Genomic DNA, 20,537 nt, shown 5'->3' with positions numbered 1-20,537 from the left:
TGGGTGGACTGGCCCGCCAACTGGCTGAAACCATCATCACGTCCTCCATCTTAGAAGCTAAAAACCCTTTGTAGACTGGCTTTAATATTATTTAATGGCCAGCGTGATTCTCAAAAAAAATCATCCAGCTGGTTTGAATCCACCCTGCAATAGCCCCGAAAGTCCACTAGAGGGCAGCATAGGCGAACACTTCTTCCAGTAAACTTCCTGTAAAGCAATGGTGTCATTTTTAGGTTAGCATTTATGGTTGTTACGGAATTTTTGTATAAAAAGAACTAAAATGTAACTAAATAGATTGGTAAAAATAAATGCCGTGAATTATGTGGGAGCTGCTGGTCCATAGTACACATACACACACTCGCCTTGATGCATATCTACATTAACTCTTGGGGGGGTGTTCATTAAAAGTGTTGCGGGTTGCTAAATGTTCTGTGTTGCTGTTTATTGCGGGCAGTTAACAGCTCTGCAGCCTTACTGCGAACACAAAGAGCTACTTATGAACAATTCTTTACGGCCTGCAGCGCTCAGAGTCTGCTCAGGAGCCTCCTTGGGGTCGTAACAAGCCAGCTATTTAAAAAGCCCTGCTCATATTTGCTTTACGGCTTTTTGAGAGACGTTTTTGTTTCTGCAAGGAATTCTCCTGGACCTTGGACCAGTTTTATGTCATGTTCAGTGGCGGAGCCAGACATTCTTCATTGGGGTCCCATAGAGTATCAATAAGTATCAATAAGTTGATACCTGAAATGTCTAGATGGCCAATGCGGTGGCTCTGCCGCTGGTCATTTCTATGCCGCTTCTCCTCACTAGGTTCGTGGGGGTATGCTGGAGCCTATCCCAGCTGACTTCAGGCGAGAGGCGGGGTACACCCTGGGCTGGTCGCCAGCCAATCGCAGGGCACATATAGACAAACAATCAATCACGCTCACATTCATACCCATGGAGTCGCATATTAACCTAACATGCATGTTTTTGGAATGTGGTAGGAAACCGGAGTACCCGGAGAAAACCCACGCATGCACAGGGGAGAACATGCAAACTCCACACAGAGATGCCCAAGCAGAGATTGGAACCCAGGTCTTCCTGATCTCCTGACTGTGTGGCCAACATGCTAACCACTGCGACTATGCTGCCGTGGAGGTTGGGCTGAGACACACAATGTTCTTTTATTGTTTTTCGGGGGGGGGGGGGACTTTTTTTGCACTGAAAAACATGCCAGGCGAGGGCCTCAAGTCACAGCCTTGGTCCTTCCTGTCAGTTTTGCTTTAGTTTTAATTAAGTGTTTTTACGTACTTTAGTGTTTATCTTTCTATCTCACCTTAAAAACTCTATCGTGCCTCAGTTGGTTTTCTGTTTTTATGTGCAACCCCGTGTGTGTGACTGTACACTTATTTTTTCATTGTGACATATTAACATATCACCCACAAACCTAAAATCCGAGTAGGGACAATGTAGATTTTTTTACTGTAAAAATGCCTAACCTGCAATGAATCCTTCTTATAAGTTAGGATGAAAATATAAAATGTATAATTCAAAAACTGATGTACAGATTTAGCGAAGAAGAAAGCTAAATGTGGTCAAATAAGAATAGAATACAATAATTATTTACCTTACAATTTATTACCTATGTTCACAAAAAAAAAAAAAATGTTCTTGTTCACCTCAAGCCAGCAGAATATAACATCCTTGATCATCCAGAGGGAAAAGTCAGGTCTTTGTTGGCCTTTCAAAGGTGGTGATGTGCAGCTTTGCGTTAGATGGCTACTTGATGGCTCACCTTAAACCCCCCACCTGCACTGTCAAGGTGAGTTTAAAGGTGAATGGTAGTGTCTGTGTGGCCTCGTCATCATGCTACACCACCTATTATGCTATGCTTTGCCTGCATTTTCTGTGTCTGCGAGGTCAAAGACAGCAAATAGTTAATCACTGTTTCGAGAGGAGCAGGTGGGACTTTGCAAAAATGACTCAACTGATTCCCGTGTAACCAGGTGTTGGAAAAAGGCAAAGGTTCAGGAAAAACATGATCAATTTCAGCACAGATCTGAATTAAGGAACCAGGAATTTGTCCAGCAATGTAGTATTGAGATTTATGAGATTAATCATGCAGTCGGTATCAATGATTTTGATCCACATTAAGACTGTCAGGTGTCTCCGGTTCCACTGTCCGCCCTCTGACTTTTAACCAAATCAAACTATTTCCCTTCTCAAGAGTTGCAATTCCCAGAAGCTGATAGTCGCTTGTAGAAACACCGACGCTATCAGTTTTTTTGGAAGGAGAGTGGCGTTGAAAGGACGCAACCGCTGTTTTGGACATGTCGGAACATGGAAGTGTGGTTGGATGCTGCTGTGAGAACTCCCAGGTTCTGGAGTCTTACGTGCCTGCTGCCGATTCGCTTCGACCACTGCTTTAGTCTGGATTCCCACAAGATGACGCTTGGAGTGTTGATTCAACCAGACAAAAGTGATTTGAGGAAAGTTCTCCCCCGGGCAGAGTGGTGCTTGTTTAGGCATCAGTGCAGGTGTCAAGTATTGTCTTGTGTCTGCGGTCAGCGTGCGACCTTGCAGAGCCCAAACAGACGCTTACTGCGTTTTTTTTTATTATTATTATTATTTCTGAAATGACCGTCTCTATTGCAAGGTGTATAGAAAAGCAGATTTGCATGGATGTCCAAAGTGCGTCTCGTTTTTTCTTGGCTCACGGCACATTGTCGAAATAAAATTAAACAACAAAAAAAACACAGCAAAAGGCTGAAATGTTGATATTAATTAATACCACCTAGCTGACCCTCAGAGGTGAATCTGATATCTGATTGGTTAAGAAAACAGCCCCATTGCTCATAGTGCGTACTGTACATGGGCCAGCACTCCTTATTCTGAAAGCCCTGAGCAGATTACATTGATATGACAACACATAGAAGGTGAAAACTGATTGGACAAAAAAAAAATCTAACAGAGAGAGACACTACTAAAGGAAGATAGTAGACTGTTGGGAATAAATTAATAAAATTTAATGGAAGAAATAATATAATTTCAGTTGTAAATGTAAGTCAGTACTTCTGAGTATTTAGGCCAGCAGAGAAGGCCTTGCTGGCCCTGACTACACACCACTGCCTGATATACAGTACAGTTGTCCCTCACTACTTTGCTGTTCAGACATCGCTCCCTCACTCTATGATTTTCAAAAATCAATTTATGAATCCATGATTGTTTTTTCGTGGTTGACTCTGGTCCATTATTAGTCCAAAAATCTTGAAAGACAAGTCATATGAAGTATTCTGGTCACTAGGCGTCAGTAACAACACAAAACATTGATGAGCATGACATTACATTAGATTACTTTCACACTGCAGTCAGCCATGACATGTCCGGCATGACAGGGTGAAAAGAAGTTCCCCTCCTATTCCGTGTGGAAGTGGTAGCTTTTTGGCTTCTCATTTTGTCCTTCTTCCCCACTCTGTTTGAAACCCTTTCTTAAGTTTAGAAGAAATAACTAGTTAGCTCGCTAGCTTGCTGTGCTTAAAGCTGTAGCTGTCTCTTGTGTCCCTGCAGTGATCCCGTAGCCTGCGCATTAGCAATGTGGTATAAGCAAAGAATAATTGGAGCGCAAAGGTGACCATAGGGGTGTTGTTTCATGTCTAATAATGGTAAAAATTTGTATTTTGAAAGTCATAAACAGGTTTTCTGTGTTTGAAGTACAAAAATATTCCATATATTACTGTTGAATTTTTCTTTGAGGAAATTCATTTATCTTGGTCGGGTCTGGAAACAATTAACCTGAATAAACGAGGGACGACTGTACATTTTTTACCCTCGGGACTGATTTGTTTTTTTAATTGATAATTGCTCCAAAATAAAAACACATGAAAAACAATGTTAGCAATTATTGATCTGGTCAAGGCTGTAATAACATCATCACAAATATTTCACATTGCACCTCATTTTTGAAAAATATTTCATCATATTAAAATTTAGATTTTTCTTATGAGAAAAGGGGCATAAAAACATAACATTTTCAAAACATGACACTTTTATGAAAGGAATCATTTTGGGAGAAAAGTGTGATTTATACTGCTGCTGCCGATTTGGTTTGACCGCAGCGTTTGTTTGGATTCCCACAAGATGTCAACTGGAAAACAAACAGGAGTGTTGATTCAACCTGGAAGACAAAAGTGATTTGCGGCGCAAGGTTCCCCCCGATTAGAGTAGCGCTCGTGCAGGTGTTTTGTGGAGTCTCATCTCGTGGAGATGTGTCTGCGGTCAGTGTGCGACCTTGCAGAGTGCAAATAGACGCGGTTTTTGGCACGCCTGCCGAGCAGTCAACAGCCAAAACATCATCATCACCATCATCAATATGTTTTTGTGAGGGCAGAAACTATTTCCTCGCTTCTCTTCTCTTGATTGAATCCATCAGAACATCTGGCCACGTTCAAGCGGTGGAGGCCTCAAACATCCCCGCGCTGGATGTTCAGGTCATGCTCGGTCACATCTTGCAGCTAGACCTCATGCGTACTCAAATGGAGGCTTGCTATCTTTAATCCTCTTTCTTTTTTTTAAATCCAGCAAAATAATATATATTATTTAGGATGATGTCAAATGGTGTTGCGCAATATATTACAACATCCTACATTGCTTAGACCTACCTGAAGGCCTACAGGATGCAGTAAAAATATGATCCGGAACAGGCGTTCCCACTGGGCTGTGGTGCAAAAAAAACCATTTTGACACAATGGAAAAACCAATAGACACACACCTTATTTTACATTTTATCTTATTATTTTTGTTATATAACTACATCAACAATGTAAATGCAAATGTATATCCGTTTCGGAAAATCCAGTGGATCCCCATCTATTCACGATTCAGCATTCGCAACCCCGCAAAATCGCTGATTTTTTATTTGAACATTTATGGGTTTATTTGTGGGCCCATTTGTGTTTTTTTTTCTCCAAAAACAGGCATTAAAAACAAGCTTATTCACCCTAATTTGGTAATAATTAGGGATATCCGATATTATCGGCCCGATTTTGGCATAAAAATGTGATATCGGTCTCGGGTTTTTCCTGATAATGAAAACCGATCTTTTAAAAATGCTGTATAGATGGACATTTTAATGTTCACATGGCCAGGATGACACCACAGTTTGTTCACATACAGCGCAAGCCCACCTCCTTTGTACTTTCCACAGGTTTGTGTTCCTGAAGTCGGCTAGCTCCTCACGTTAGCCTCTGGGACGCTAGCTGTTAGCCATTCAGTGAAGCACAAATAAGCTGCACTCCCTGAGGGTCGCGACTTTCTCGACAGCTCGTCGATCTTGCTCGGTAGTGAATTCACATTTCCCATGACAATAGAAGGTACCGAAGGCTTTAATCTCCACTTCCTTGCTAGCCGCTTGACTTTCATCTTAGCCCCGCCTCTGACTGCTGCCTCGATATCAATGGGTAGACAGGGAATCACACCGATGTGGGACGTCGCTCTCATGACATGTAAAAATAACTTGAATAAACAAACAGAACTGCTTGTTTGGTGGCGATGTTAATTCCACGACAGGAGATAAAAAGTAGATACAGTAGATCTATCTATCAGTAGATAGATAGATAGATAGATAGATAGATAGATAGATAGATAGATAGAAGAAATAAATAAGGAACAGATCACGTCAAATTTGTAGCGCAATAATGCATAATAAATAATAACAATAATATATAGTAATAATAAAACATAATAAAATAATAAGTCCCGTCCTGTTACACATATCGGTATCAGTTGATATCGTAATTGAGAGTTGAGAATTGAGAGACAATATCAGCAAAAAAGCCAATATCGGCTTTAACAGGGTCTTTCTTGAATAAAAATCTTTCCTGCTTAACATAATAACATGTTTCTTTACCAAACCTCTGTCCTGCTTAACTTAAAACAGCATAACTCAGTGGACACACTATGCTAATGTTAATGAAACAACTGAGACGCACAACTACTGTTTTCAGGACACGACATAATTACTGTCATGCCAAAAAATGTAAAAACAGTGAGCTAGCAGTACTGCTAAGTTAGGACGTACCCCGTGGACGTGGTAAAAACTTGTTCCCTGTCAGACAAAAACAAGCTCCAAACAAAGCCCATTGCTTCTTTTTGTTGGCATGCGAAGACCAAAAGCTATCCGATTACATTTTCAAGAGACGGTTGGCAACCCTAACCCCAACAATCCCAAATTAGATGAGCTGAAACTTGTCACAACACAACTATCATTTCTCACACAACTGATTGTCTTGGAGAAGCTTTGCTGTCACTGTTGCGTGATGTAAAGCTCCCTCTTGTGGCCTGGATGTGGAAGTGCATGTGTATTTTGTCTTCCAAAAGAAAGCGAAAGGAAAAAACGATGGCATAATCTTTGCGGTGACCTAAATAAAATCACCTACCTCTGTCCTACTTGTGAGTCCAAACTGAAAACAGAAAACGGTCAGATTGTGGGTGGGAACAAAAAAAAAACAACAACCCTGCACTGTAATAAATACTTCAGGATGGTCTCAAAGCTTTTTGATGCTGTGTGTATGCTCTAAGTGCCAGATGAATGCAAAGTTTAAGTGTAAAAAAAACAAGAAGAAGAGTTTATTTTTGTTTGCCTAAAATCTTCGTCCAGGTGTTAATCATGTTCAACACATTAAAAGCAAAAATCACTAAATCATTCAATGATCATAAAGAAGTTCAAGTATCGGTATCAGTATTGGTATCGGCAACACGTGGTATTGGATCGATACCAACATTTTCAGTATCGCCTACTCCTACCGAGAAGTGAGACAGCGAGTTCCTCCTCCTCCTCCTCCTCCTTCTAGTCCTCATCCCCCCGGGTGATGAAGAGGTTAAGCCAGCCCCTCTCCGCCTGCTTGCAGCCTCCTTCTGTCCTGCAGCTCCAGTCCGGCTCCAGGCAGCCTCAGTGCGCACGGCAGAACATGACGCTTTAACTCCTTCCCTCCTCTTGCATGGGGATGTAATTTTTTTTCACCTAAAAGTTCTGGAGAGACCCCCCGCCCTCCCCGCTGACCCCCTGGGCCACTCCCACTCACCCTGCCTCGTCGCCCTTCTCCCGGGTTCCATGCGTCGGGAGCGCCATGGCCGCCCCGAGCGCGCAGCAGCAGCAGCACCAGAACCAGGATTACTTCCGATCTGTTAGCAGCGAGTCCACCACCTACATGATGGTTCCGGCCGGCGGACCCGGCGGCACAGGGCGCAGGGAAGCGCCCTCCAAGATGTGGGTGGCTCTGGTGGTGGTCGTGGTGGTGGTGCTGCAGGTCGCCTCCACCACTGGGCTCTTTGTCTACCTGAACATGTCCATATCACAGGTAAGCACTATCACTTCTCCTCAGAAAGAACACATGAGCATGCATGGAACATCTTAGCTCGACTGGACTTGTTAACCCTTGAGGCACCAAACTATACATTCTGCTTATTTGACCATTTGGCCATCAAGACAGTATATTAGCTTTAAGGCTAATTATATTAATCATAGATGTTTTTTTTAAGTTGCATCAAAATCAATGCTACTATTTATTGACCTGGTCAATGCGGTGATAACCTCATTCCAAATATTCCACTTTGCACCTCAGTTTTGGAAAATACAACAGATCTCCACCTCATCACCCGCTTAACATTCAACATTTTTTTTCTCTGCTTTTTTTAAAATGTAACTTCAATAGAAAGCGGCTTGATGGCGCTATCTGCAGAGTGCTGCAGCGATGCATCCAGCACAGAGCGCTGTCTCCAAGTGTCAATTTACTCAACATTTTTCAGCAGGAAGATGCTTCGACAAGACGTGATGATGTGTAAATTTCACATTTTGTTAGCCCCGGTTAGCATGTTAGCATGTTGGTTAACGTAAAAAATGAACTTTAACCAATGACCCAGAGGCGACTTTGCCTGTCTATGATGAGGATCAGCGGCTGACTTAAAAATGTTAACACCAGACACGTTTTTGTAGTTTTATAATTGTAGTTTTACATGCATAAAACAATCTTAAATGTATAAAAAACGACGAACGAAAGGGATAGATGAACATTTGTGGTTACTTTTACCTTCATTGGCGACTACTGTTCCCAAAGACACGATGTGGCAGCGAGACACCACACGGACGCCACCTTTCTGTTTTGTCATGACTTATATATTGAATTCAATTGCGTTTCTCACCTTCTTTATCAAAAATGCTGGTAATTGCAACATTATTCGGCTACATTTTGGGTTACAGTGTTGAGGTGAGAAACGGTATTGAATTCAAGAAACAACTAATGTCAAAACAGGAAGGTGGGGTGGTTGATCTCGCTGCCACATTGCGTCTTCGGGAACGGTTAAGTCAAGAATCATGTCTACAATGAAGGTAAAACTAACCGTAAATGTTCATGTATCCCTTTCATTCGTCATTTATATGTATTGACATGCATTTTGAATTGTTTTCTGCAAGTCAAACTCTTTGTAAAACTATAAAAACGTGTTATGTGTTAACATTTATGGCTTTCTGGAACAGATTAATTGGATTTACCTTATTTCTTATGGGTAAAACTGATTCCATTTCAGTTAGTGTCGGACCTTCAGTAACGCATTATTGACACTAAGCAAGGTTTCACTGTACAATACTGTATAGTGTATCTCTGGAATTGTTTCCTAATGTGTAAAAGTGAATTTAAAATGTGTTTAATATCCGTGAGAGGCAGATTATGGGCTTTAGAGTATGAAAAATAGGTATGTTTAGGGCTTTTTATTGGTGTATCCATTTTTCGCAGATGGGAATATATTGCATTTTGTCTTTTTTTATATAATAGCGCATACTGGAGACACACTCTCACAGCTCATTTGCTTAAAAAAGGTTCTCAAAAGACAAAAAAACCCATTTCAAAATAAAAATGTGATCCACAAAAAGGGAAATAAATGAATATACTGTATTAGGTTTTCATGACACGTTCATGAGAGGGACCATTTTGGGACCTAAGGATAAAAAGTGCAACTTACTTTTTAAAGTAAACAAGCAGCCCTGGCGACATAACGTTATACGTCGCTGGTTTCGATTCCCGATCCCACTAGCGACGCAACGTCAGGGAGGGCATGGGGCGTAAAAGCTAAGCCAAACAACTCACGCAATTGACTCGCGGACGGGCAAAAACCAAATGACAACAACAGCAAACACATAAATTCTACTTGGTAGCGGTGCATGTGGAGGCACTGGAATAGTTACAGATGTGGAAATATGGCAGTCCACTTGGGACATTTTTGTCTCCTGAAATCATTACAAGCATGTTTCTACTACACTTGAACAGAACCTCTGATAGTTTTGTGGCGTGGTTATTTGTGTGCTCATGGTTCTAATCACCATAAATGATACTTGCATGGCACATTTCCGGCATCGCAAAATCCTTTAAGCATTGTTGTTTAGGTGGGGCACAAATGAAATGCATGAATATACTGTATGATAGATAGATAGATATGAAGCCACACATATTTCTCACAGGGTGTCTTCGAGGGGGGGGGGGCGTCCCTGTGCACGCCAGCTGTGAAAACACTGTCCACTCCTCACTGCGCGGCCTCACGTGTGTATCGCGAGCAGCAACTAAGTGGCAAAGGCTTTCAAAAGTGATAAGGCGCTGTTGTTGTTGTTCGCCATGTCCTCATTACCAGCGCTCAAAGGAGGGCCGGCAGATTTGAAGTCTTATTTTGGCAGACATTGTGCTATAAGATGTGGTTTTATTTGCACGATGCTCAAACATAACTAACACACGATATAGCTTTATTGTTGTACAGTAGTTTATAATAGTTGTGGTCTCGTGTATTTAAATACATGTTTTCATACATAAAGAAACCTCCATCAAGATAGGAGAAATGGCTGTCAAGTGCATGCCAAAGCAATAGGTGGCACCATAACCAGTAATCCTAAAGTTAGCCAATGAGATGGCAGAAGAAAGATGAGTCTGGAAAATGTAGAATAAGAACAAAGCCAAACAAAGGGATAGTAACGCAGACCTTCACTCCTCAATATAGCTCAGAGCTTCACATACACATACTGTACATACAGTAGCTGGATGGTCACAAAAAGTTCTAAACACATGTTTGTAAAAATAGTGCACAGTGATCTCATTGTGTATTCATGTCTAAACTTGTTTTCAGGCAGTGGCCAGATTTTATGAGTATGTACACGTGGGGGGGGGGATTCCTCACAGCCGGCTATTTTTAATTGGAGAAAAGTCCCTTCTCTCAATGTAATCCCCCGCTTCCATTAACACAGTAGTCCCCAACGTTTTTTGACCCACGGACAGGCTTGTGTTCTGGGCAGGGGCGGGGTTTTGTACATTATAGCGATCTAATTTATCTTTTTTATTATGTATTGTGTTAAACTAAGACATGAATGACATCAAATTAAAAGCACAAAATGAATGCCGACCCACCATCCACCAGTTCAAGCCTGGAGTTTTCCCAGAGGGATTATTACATGGCTGTTTGACGTGTGTGGTAAAAGGCAGTGCGCTAGCATGAATTCACTTGAGACAAATGTGCACATTAGCACTCAATAAGTCATCAAAACTTACCTTTATGCATTCCCACATAGTATCAGCATTTGACACCAAATATGAGGTGAAAGAAAAAATGGTAAAAATACAGTAGTAGACTATCTGTGCGCCGAGAGGTAAAGTTAGCACACGCACAATGGACATGCGTCAAGTGAGACGGATGTAACAGAGAGTATCCGGCCACTTTTCAAAATAAAACATAAGAAAAAATAATGGAAATTATTTTTTCTTTCTGTGCGGCCCGGTACCAAATGACCCACGGCCCGGGGGTTGGGGACCACTGCATTAACACACATATGCAAAGCAGCTCGTTTGACAACTAAACATGGGAACAACAAAGTACACAATGAGGAATTGTATAGCGTTGCCACGGAAATGCTGCATTCATGCGCACGTGGAAACATGTGACCTCTCCTCACACAAATGTAAGCTAAGTGTTTAAATAAGTCTCAGAGGTCCCACAATAGTGTAGTGGAAGTGTGCTTGTTTTAAAGTGCTTTTAGTCATTGGGAACACAGCGGTTTGTATGTGTGTGTGTAGCTAATGAGCTTTATTTGTCCATGTCTGTCTCCGACAGAGTAGGTGAGCCTATTCGCTGGAAAAAAATCAAAATAATCAGACTGAAGGGTTCATTATGCTACAGTATCACGGCACCCTTGTAAACTGCTCCAAAAAAAATCTAAACACGCGTCGGACTGCGTAGCTTTGCTAAGGAATTCAAGATGTACAATAAAGGTGCCTGATGTTCCACATCGATTAGTTCACTACTAATACACTGGAAGGCCTCAGCTGCAACACGATCAAGATGTCGTCAGAAGGGCCGACATAGTGACTACACCGTAGCATAATGAAGCCTTTACAGCTCCCATGGCTGGAGCTGACTGACAAATAGTTGGCAGACATCCAGGCTTTATTTTAAGATGTGTAGCCTGCTTTTTATACAAAGTGGTGGGTGTGTGCATGGGGCGTACTCATCCAGCTCGGGGAGGCAGTTTGAACTCCATGATGAAGGAGGTTTTTCCTTCACGGAACTTCAAAAGCGAGCGAGCGGACAGGATGACGCAATCATGATCAGCACTAGTGTAGCTATATGAGCAACAGTGCTAACATTGCACATTTTAACAGCAGCATCAAGCTAGGTTAGCTTATTTGCTAAAGACAACCAAAGTGATCAAACTTAGAGCTCTGGCGTCTTTCGTTGACTGACAGATGCAGCGGTGTGAAAAAGTGTTTGACCGCTTCCTTGATTTCTTTCTTTTTTGCATGTTTGTCACACTTAAATGTTTCAGATCATCAAACACATTTCAATATTAGTCAATGACAACACAACTGAACACAAATGCAGTTTTTAAATGAAACTTTTCATTATTAAGGGAGAAAGAAAAAAAATCCAAACCTACATGGCCCTGTGTGAAAAGTGATTGCCCCCCTTGTTAAAACATAACTGAGATTAATTGAGATCTATCAGTGTGGAAAAGGTTATAAACTCATTTCTAAAGCTTTGCGACTCCGGGGAACCACAGTGAAAGCCATTATCCAGAAATGGCAAAAACATGGAACAGTGGTGAACCTTCTCAGGGGTGGCCGGCCAACCAAAATTAGCCCAAGAGCGCAGTGACGACTCATCCAAGATGTCACAAAAGACCCCACAACAACATCCAAAGAACTGCAGGCCTCACTTCCCTCAGTTAAGGTCAGTGTTCATGACGCCACCATAAGAAAGACACTGGGCAAAAACAGCCTGCATGGCAGAGTTCCAAGACGAAAACCACTGCTGAACAAAAAGAACATTAAGGCTCGTTTCAATTTTGCCAGAAAACATCTTGATGATCCCCAAGACCTTTGGGAAAATGCTCTGTGGTCTGACAAGACAAAAGTTGAACGGTTTGAAAGGTGTGTGTCCCATTATATCTGGAGTAAAAGTAAGGCCGCATTTCAGAAAAAGAACATCATACCAACAGTAAAATATGGTGGTGGTAGTGTGATGGTCTGGGGCTGTTTTGCTGCTTCAGGACCTGGAAGACTTGCTGTGATAAATGGAACCATGAATTCTGCTGTCTGCCAAGAAATCCTGAAGGAGAATGTCCGGCCATCTGTTTGTGACCTCAAGCTGAAACCAACTTGGGTTGTGCAGCAGGACAATGATCCAAAACACACCAGCAAGTCCACCTCTGAATGGCTGAAGAAAAACAAAATGAAGACTTTGGAGTGGCCTAGTCAAAGTCCTGACCTGAATCCTATTGAGATGCTGTGGTATGACCTTAAAAAGGCGCTTCATGCTGGAAAACCCTCCAATGTGGCTGAATTACAACAATTCTGCAAAGATGAGTGGGCCAAAATTCCTCCACAGCGCTGTAAGAGACTCATTGCAAGTTATTGCAAACGCTTGATTGCAGTTGTTGCTGCTAAAGGTGGCCCAACCAGTTATTAGGTTTAGGGGGCAATCACTTTTTCACACAGAGCCATGTTGGTTTGGATTTTTTTCTCTCTTAATAAGAAAAAAGTTTCTTTTCGAAACAGCATTTTGTGTTCAGTTGTGTTGTCATTGACTAATATTTAAATTAGTTTGACAATCTGAAACATTTAAGTGTGACAAACATGCAAAAAAAAGAAGAAATCAGGAAGGGGTCCAACACTTTTCCACACCACTGTAGGTGGTACAGATTAACTTTAAAATGTGTAGCGAAGCCTGTCCGGGAGTGTTTTAGCACCTTTTCTCTCCAAAGTGGAGCAAACGAGTGAGGGAGATCATATCTTTTTCTCACATTTGGTGCTCATAAACTTTTGCACAATAGGGGACCTCTAATTTAAGCAAGAGGGGCTTCCATGGTGGTCTCACACTGCAGGAGTCACAATCCCTCCAACAGCAGGCCCAGGAGAAGGTCTCCTCAAGGACAGGACAAGATTAAAGTAGAGTGCACTAGGATATGACATGCAACGTGTGTGTGTTTACAATTACACTCTTAATTTTGACCGACGGCGAATTATATTGTATAATATTGTATTAAGTATTAGCATTTTGCCATTCATTTTATAAAGGCTGGGAAATATGAAAAAGAATATTGTGTAATATTTTTATGTGGTCACATCTTCTCGAACAGCTGGTACGCTGACACTGTCATCCCCTGAGCTGTCGATCTCATGAAATCTGGATTATTTGTATTCCCCTGTTGGAATGTCTATTAGAATGTGGTTACAGCTCTGTGTGTGTGTGTGTGTGTGTGTGTGTGTGTGTGTGTGTGTGTGTGTTTGCAGATGGTGGTTGCGTGTTAAATGCTGTTACTGAGATTTACAGCACTGATGGTCCCAATGAACTTGTGCCAACTTTGCTAGCTGAATGTGAGACATCAATAAGAGTCACTGTGTGCCGTTGCTCAGTGCCATTTACTTTAAATGGGCCAAGTCAGGTTGCAGCCCCTTCAGCTGGAATCATATTTAGGCTGTGTTGTCAACAATGGGGCACTTGAGGGTCAAACAATGAGACAACTCGAAGTCAGGTTTATCTATTTCGACACATTTTTCAACCACTTCCTCTCTCATTGGTGTGGGTCCCACCACAGAGGCACTACAATAACACCCGTAGCCGCCCCACACTTTGAGTCATAGCGTGCGCCCACCCATGCGGGGTCCTCTGCGAATGGACCCCACAGAGACGTGCTGACCGCCTTCACTCTTTTGTTGCTTGTCCGCCTCCTGTGTGGGCCTCCGTGGCTGACTTGCCTTCATTAGGTTATCAAATGGACATCTTTGTTCCGAAAGTTGCTAATGAGCTGTTTTTAGGAAGCTAAACAAAGGTGCTAATTCTCGCAGAAGAAGCGCCATAAGCATTTATTTCTAAAGCAGGACTCCTTTGAGTTTGTGCTCATGTTGTTCTATTCAATATACCGCAGTCTCCTATAGTCACCGGGTGCGTGGTCTGACATGCTGGGGCCCCTAGTTAAATGTTGGCATTAATATTGACTGTGGCTGTAGGCAACCTCCTCATGTAAGAGATAGAAGAATAGAATAGAAGCTGCATGTGAAGTATCATGAGTGACAAGCATCCAGCAGCTTCTTCTACCTCTGCATGCACTTTAAAATGTCGCTACTCAACCGATGGTGGGAAAGTCAATCAGGGAGTTGATATGCTGTGATGTCTTACTATTGCCATGAAATTAGTTTATTTTAGCAAAGGGAATAGTACATTAGTACATTAGCAGCATGGCAATTTTAGCATTACACGTCAACTTTGCTCATGTGCACTCTCGTGCAGAAAAACAAACTGCAAAGTCCTGACCCTCGCCTCGCTCTTCATTCTCTCCATCTTCTTCCTCATTCTCAGCCTGCTTCCGAGAAACCTCTGTTTGGTAACCTTTGTTACTTTCTAGTCAGATATTAATGCTGGTTTTATCTTTATTGGTGCTTCACAGACTTCACATCAGCATGTTTAGCTTTGGAGCAACAAGGAAGTGGAGCAAACAGCAAAAAATAAAGAGAACGCTCCACCCTGCGTCTTTATCAAAACATGATAAAATCCAGAGCTGCACTGCTGACAATGAGAGGTCAAAGGTGAGCACGCGAAGGGCCGGGAGTGGTCTTTTGCCTCATTGTGTGTGCGTGTGTATGTGGACAAACACACATGCAGGTGCACACAAAAGACATCTTAAGACCGGTTTGGCCGCCTGCTCACAGCATTCCTCGCTACGGAGAAGATAAACCTGAAGAGCGAAAGCTGCCAGCGTGGCTTCTTATTGTAAACAAGACGCACGCGTGACACCACATGAATTACTGAAAACTGGTTTACTCCAATTTTGACAGAAGAGGCGCTTTTGAATTTCCGGGCAGGCTTTGCAACACATCTTCAAATCAAGTGAGCATCAGTCAGCTACAGATGTGGGAGCTGTATTCATGTTATCATGTTGTTTCTCTTCAGTGAACAGGCTGAACGAGCACCAAGTGTAAAAAATAAAACGTGACTGTATTGTCAACACTGCAGCTCACATAGCTATGGTTGAGGTTGAGGTTGCAGAGGTTGTATAGTTACCTCTTATGTGTAAAAAGTGGATAAAATGCATAATAGCGCATACTGGAGACACACTCTCACAGCTCATTTGCTTATTTAAAATTGGTAAAAAGAAAAAAATAATTGAATATGGGACGTTTAAGCCTGTAAATGTAATACACATTTATTTTAACAAGTGACCTTAAAAGTGCGAAAGTGATCTGCTTTTGTAATTTTACGCACTTTTCTTTTTAAATTTATACCCTGCTGTCAAAATTGCGGCCAGCAGGTTCCAACAAATCACCCAAAAATAACATCGCCGAGAGCTTCACCTCCGTCGCTTCCTCGCATCATGAAAATCTTTTTTGTGTGCTCTCCTCAAGTTCACACCAATAGTTTAAAACAAATTTCCAATTGGCTAGAATAGTTTTAAAGTTAAGTTTACAGCATCTCTGTAGCTGTGCTTTTTCTCCAGACAGTCTATTTTTTTCCTGCGAAAAAAGGTTGACTTAGTGCCTGAAATGTGGCGTTAAATGTCAACATGTCAGAGTCGCGGCACATGACCATCAGAGGACGTTGAGTAGAAGTAGATGATAGATAGCGTTGCATGTGCATGACGCATCCATGTTGGATGTCCTCCCATGTTTGCTTTCCAGTTGCGCTTGCCCGTGTTTGGCTAATTTATACTCTGAGCGCCCAGCTGTGCTGTGTGTGTGTGTGTGTGTGTGTGTGTCAGTGCCAATGAAACAAATATAAACTTGCATGTTACATTTAAGTGCTTGTCTATATTTGGACTTCTTGCTTTGTCCATCCTTCACTGGCCTGCTGGATTTTAGTTACGTGGCCGCTCTCAACTGTTGCTAATCTTTTCAAATGAGCGCTGTGGACTGCCAAAAAAACCTCCAACACACACACACACACACACACACGCACAGTTTGCAGCGGGGTTTCCAAGCAAGCCTCAGAGATATTCTTTTCAGGTTTTTGGTGACCAGCGAAGGCCAGCCAAAAACGGTCCGACCGGCCACGCACATGCACGCGCACGGGGTGGGAACAGTGAGGTATTGTTCCTGACTTCCTGAGAGAGTCGGAATGGGCATCAGAGTAACTCAGTCAGGCTGGACCTTTCCTCTTGGTACTCCTCATCTTTTTGACTTAAATGTCCTGTACAGTATCATAGTACTTTTCACCCATTTTAAATAAGTGCCTTTGATGCTGGAATTGAGACAGTTAAAAAGTGCAGCCCTACTGGAAACACGCCGTTTTGTGTGTCTGGAGCTTTAATGCTAAGTAGCTGTGTTTGTTCACGTCTTGTGTGTCTCCAAGAAACGCTATTGTGCACTTTATTCACTTTTTAACTCTGCAATTGTCCAATGTAATAGATGCCATAAGTCACATACAACAACGTAACAATAATGCTCAGCATGGGTGTGCTGCTAAATGTCTTCAGCATGTGTGCACCTGTGCACCCGAGTGACCCCCTCATTGCTTCAGATCCAGAGAAGGAAACGTCACGCTTTGGAGAAAATGCTTCGCTGGGGACAAGAGCATTGAGAGTTTAGGAGTTTCTTGGAAAACTCCAGTATATAATGAAGGAAATGTTTGAAGATTGTCTTTGCTGAATCATTGCTGGAAAAAACCCTAAGGGGGCCAGTGATTCAGTCGCAGGATTTTGGCTGTCAGCAAAGAGTCGAGGAGGACTATCAGGAAGTTTCATGTTCAAATCCACTGGAGGCGCTCCAGTTGTGGTCATGCTGCGACCATACGGGCCGCCAAGACCATCTCGACATGATGACTATTTAACTGAGTCTTTGTGATGCACAGGAAGGCTCGATAGGAGACAGAACTTGGCTCCGGGAGTTTGATCGGAAAAGTAAATGAAGGAAATTATCCTACTGGGAAACCAAAACTTGGAAGGAGGTTTGGCGCCAGACCCTAGCCACACATCACCGCGCTGTGAAGGCAAAGCAGAAGCTTTGAAATGAGTGAGCCATTAGTTTTGATGTAAGACAAGCGGTATAGATAATAGACGCATGGCTACGCGCGCAGGCAGGGGAGCAGTGAGACGCTTTAAAAAACGTCACATATGCAAAGTGCAGAGTGAGGGAAGATGTCATGAATTTCACTAGAGACCCCCCGGGTCAAGAATGTTATGGGTGTTGACGTCTTGCCATTCATGGGCTGAGTTTGGCCCAGGGCCCTCCGGTTAAATAGCCTTGGGTTAAAGGACCAGCTTGAACAAATGAAGCTGTAGCGTATAAATGTATAGCCTCTTATTTTAGCCTCTGGCCTCGCCGTCTAATCTGGCTTTTCTTTTGCTGAGTGCGAAGATGTTGGCTGCCTTTATCGGCTCGCTAACACGCCTGAGACGCTTCTTTCCCACAATAGATCAAACCCTCCCTGCTGGCCTTGTCAGAGCCTAATGGACGCATGCACAACAAACACAGCCTGGCCGTGTGTTCTCAGACACAAAGACAGCGTATAAAAACATCCCCCCCGCCCCCCCCAAAAAAAGTAGGGAGCGTGTTTTGCCAAGGCGCACACCCCCCCCTTTGCTTTGTCAGCACTCTCAGTCGGGATGGTGCTCAGCTAAATGATTCCAGCAATCGTAAAAAGTCAGTGCACCTGTTTTGTGTTAAAAATCAAACTCTCTCATGTCATTTGTTTCCTATTTTACACTCCAAACCAGTAGGGGGCAGCACACCAAAGGAGCGAAACAGAAGGGAATGCTAACTTCCTTAGCATGAGGCAGCTGTATGTGGAAATAGCAGTTTGAGCTCAAAACAACAAAACTGTCGACACAAGTTGAGTTGAATTGCCGCACTCACACAAGACCAACTGTACCGTGCTGGACGTGATTCCCCACTAAATTGTTTTAAGTCTTATTTCGAGTCGTTCTGGTTACTTTTTTGTGCAAGGTTAAGGCATTCATTAAATGACATGTCTTCATTATGAATTGTGTCAGCTATCATTAAGATCACATCAACACTTTGCACGCGTGCATCTACGGTCATGGAAGAAATGATTGGACGCTTGTTTCTTCAGTTTCTTGCTCATTTCAATGCCTGATACAACTAAAGATACCTTTATTCGGACAAATATAACAATGACAACAAAAATAGCTCATAAGAGTACATTTTTATGGCAGTACAATGCTATAGCTATTCATGTAAGAACTTAAGTGGTTTTGGTTATTATCAAGAAAACCATGGAAGTTGCTAGATATCAGCTCTTAAATTCAACTCTTATGAGCTGTATTTGTTATCATCGTTATATTTGTCCTAACAAATGTACCTTTAGTTGTACCAGGCATTAAAATGGATCAATAAACTGAAGAAACAAGGGTGGTGTCATCATTTTTTCATGACTGTATGAAACTGCTCAGCCAGCATTAACAGCACGGATGCGTGCAGAGGTAGCTAAAGCTGCTGGATGTTAACAACTCATGTTGCTTTAAATACAGCGAGTGCTATTTTGTGGAGTTAATTAAAAAAAAAAACTACATTAGGAGGTTGCCTACAGCCACAGCTGTTAATAGGAGCATTTACAGTGCTCCTGTCAAAAATCTTTGGACTGAAGTTGTTCTCAGTGTGAAAACATACGTTTCTAAAATAGCCGCGTTACGGATACAGAACTAGCCCACATGTGTCCAATTGTATCCCCAGATGATGTATCGGCTATTGGGAGCCTCCCTAACTTGTCAGCACAATGTGGCGGTACATGTGAATCTCATTAGAGTTCCTGATGCAGACACCCAGGGGTGAGTCACTCTTTTGTGAGGACTGATGCGGCGAGGCCTCGTTCCTTCAAAGAATCTCAACATTTCCCATAAACTCACCCCCACCACCGCCACTTTACTCAGTTCGACACGCAGGGCCGCGAGATGCCATCGTGCATCAGGCTGGGAGGGGAGTGCCATTCTGGAAGAACAAAAGGAAAGAGTTTCATTAAAAGACAGAAGTGGAGCAGAAAGATACAGTATTAAGAGGAAGAAAGGCTACACTGTTATCTCTCTTCACGGCAGCTTGTTGCAGTCATTAGCGGCGCCCGCAGACCGTGACGCTCGCGACCTCCCTGAAGGGCTCACGTCGCCCTCCCTTCCCAAAGAAAGCCAACCTGACATTTCTCCCTCCACGTGGGAGTCAAGGCGCACAAAAAGGGAGGAACATTTGTTTTCCCTTCCTCTCAGTATGTGTAGTTATATGACAGTTCACGTTTCAGGTCACAGTCACTATGAGTCCATGCAATAAAAAAAACATTCGGTTGAAACCACTTTAAAAAAAAAAAAAACACAAGTAAACACCTTAATTAGATTGTTCCGCTTTTTAAAAGTCGGCTTAACACATGTTGATGATGCAATCCCAAACCAGATTGGTCCTGCATGTATACACTTTGATGGCTTGATCATTCCTTCATGAAAACACTCAACTTCAAAAGCAACCATCTGAGCACCTCCTCTATCAAAAGTGGATGCTAAGCTCGTCAAATGTTCCTACTAAGGCTAACATTCCCATGCGTTTATCTCCGAAAGGTGCGCAGTCAAGGAGTAACAGAGGAGCTCAAGTGCCTGAGTCTACTCAACGCTCTGGACCAGGACATCCCTGACCAGCTGGCCCAGCTCCTGGGAGAACCCTGCATCAAGCTGGCCGAGGGCATCAAAGCCTACATCTCCAAGGTAACGTCAAAACAATAGCGCTAATATATTGTCCGTGCCACCAGACCTGCACTCATAGAGCAGATGGAGGCTGAGTAGGTGTGAAGGAATACGATCCTCTGAGGGAACATCTGCAGGGGTCGCAGCACACACACGGAGGTTTGGGTGCGACCGATCGCACGCACACGGTGTGTGGCGGGACACGTGCGGCGGATTTCTTGGCTCGCTTCGAGAGCCATTGGAATTCCTGAGTGCGGACACCAGAGCAAACCGTGTCCAATGGCGGTGATTTTAGACTCTCGTTGGGCCGTGAAATCGGAGTGACCGCTCAATTGTGAGCGGTTGTGCGGTTAAAGCTGAC

General features: G+C 42.8%; 1 protein-coding gene across 1 annotated transcript in view; it reads left to right on the top strand.

The window, feature by feature from the left end:
* The first annotated feature begins 6,830 nt into the window (after positions 1-6,830).
* LOC129168158 (tumor necrosis factor ligand superfamily member 10-like) overlaps positions 6,831-20,537 on the top strand; it is a 31,741-nt gene continuing 18,034 nt past the window's right edge. The window contains exons 1-2 of the mRNA XM_054753102.1: positions 6,831-7,334; positions 20,054-20,197. Coding sequence (XP_054609077.1) covers positions 7,104-7,334; positions 20,054-20,197 — 375 coding nt within the window. The 5' untranslated portion in view covers positions 6,831-7,103. The remainder of the gene's footprint in view (positions 7,335-20,053; positions 20,198-20,537) is intronic.

This window comes from Dunckerocampus dactyliophorus, chromosome 15 (genome assembly GCF_027744805.1).
Source record: "Dunckerocampus dactyliophorus isolate RoL2022-P2 chromosome 15, RoL_Ddac_1.1, whole genome shotgun sequence".
NCBI lineage: Eukaryota > Metazoa > Chordata > Actinopteri > Syngnathiformes > Syngnathidae > Dunckerocampus > Dunckerocampus dactyliophorus.
This window is presented reverse-complemented; position numbering and strand designations above follow the sequence as displayed.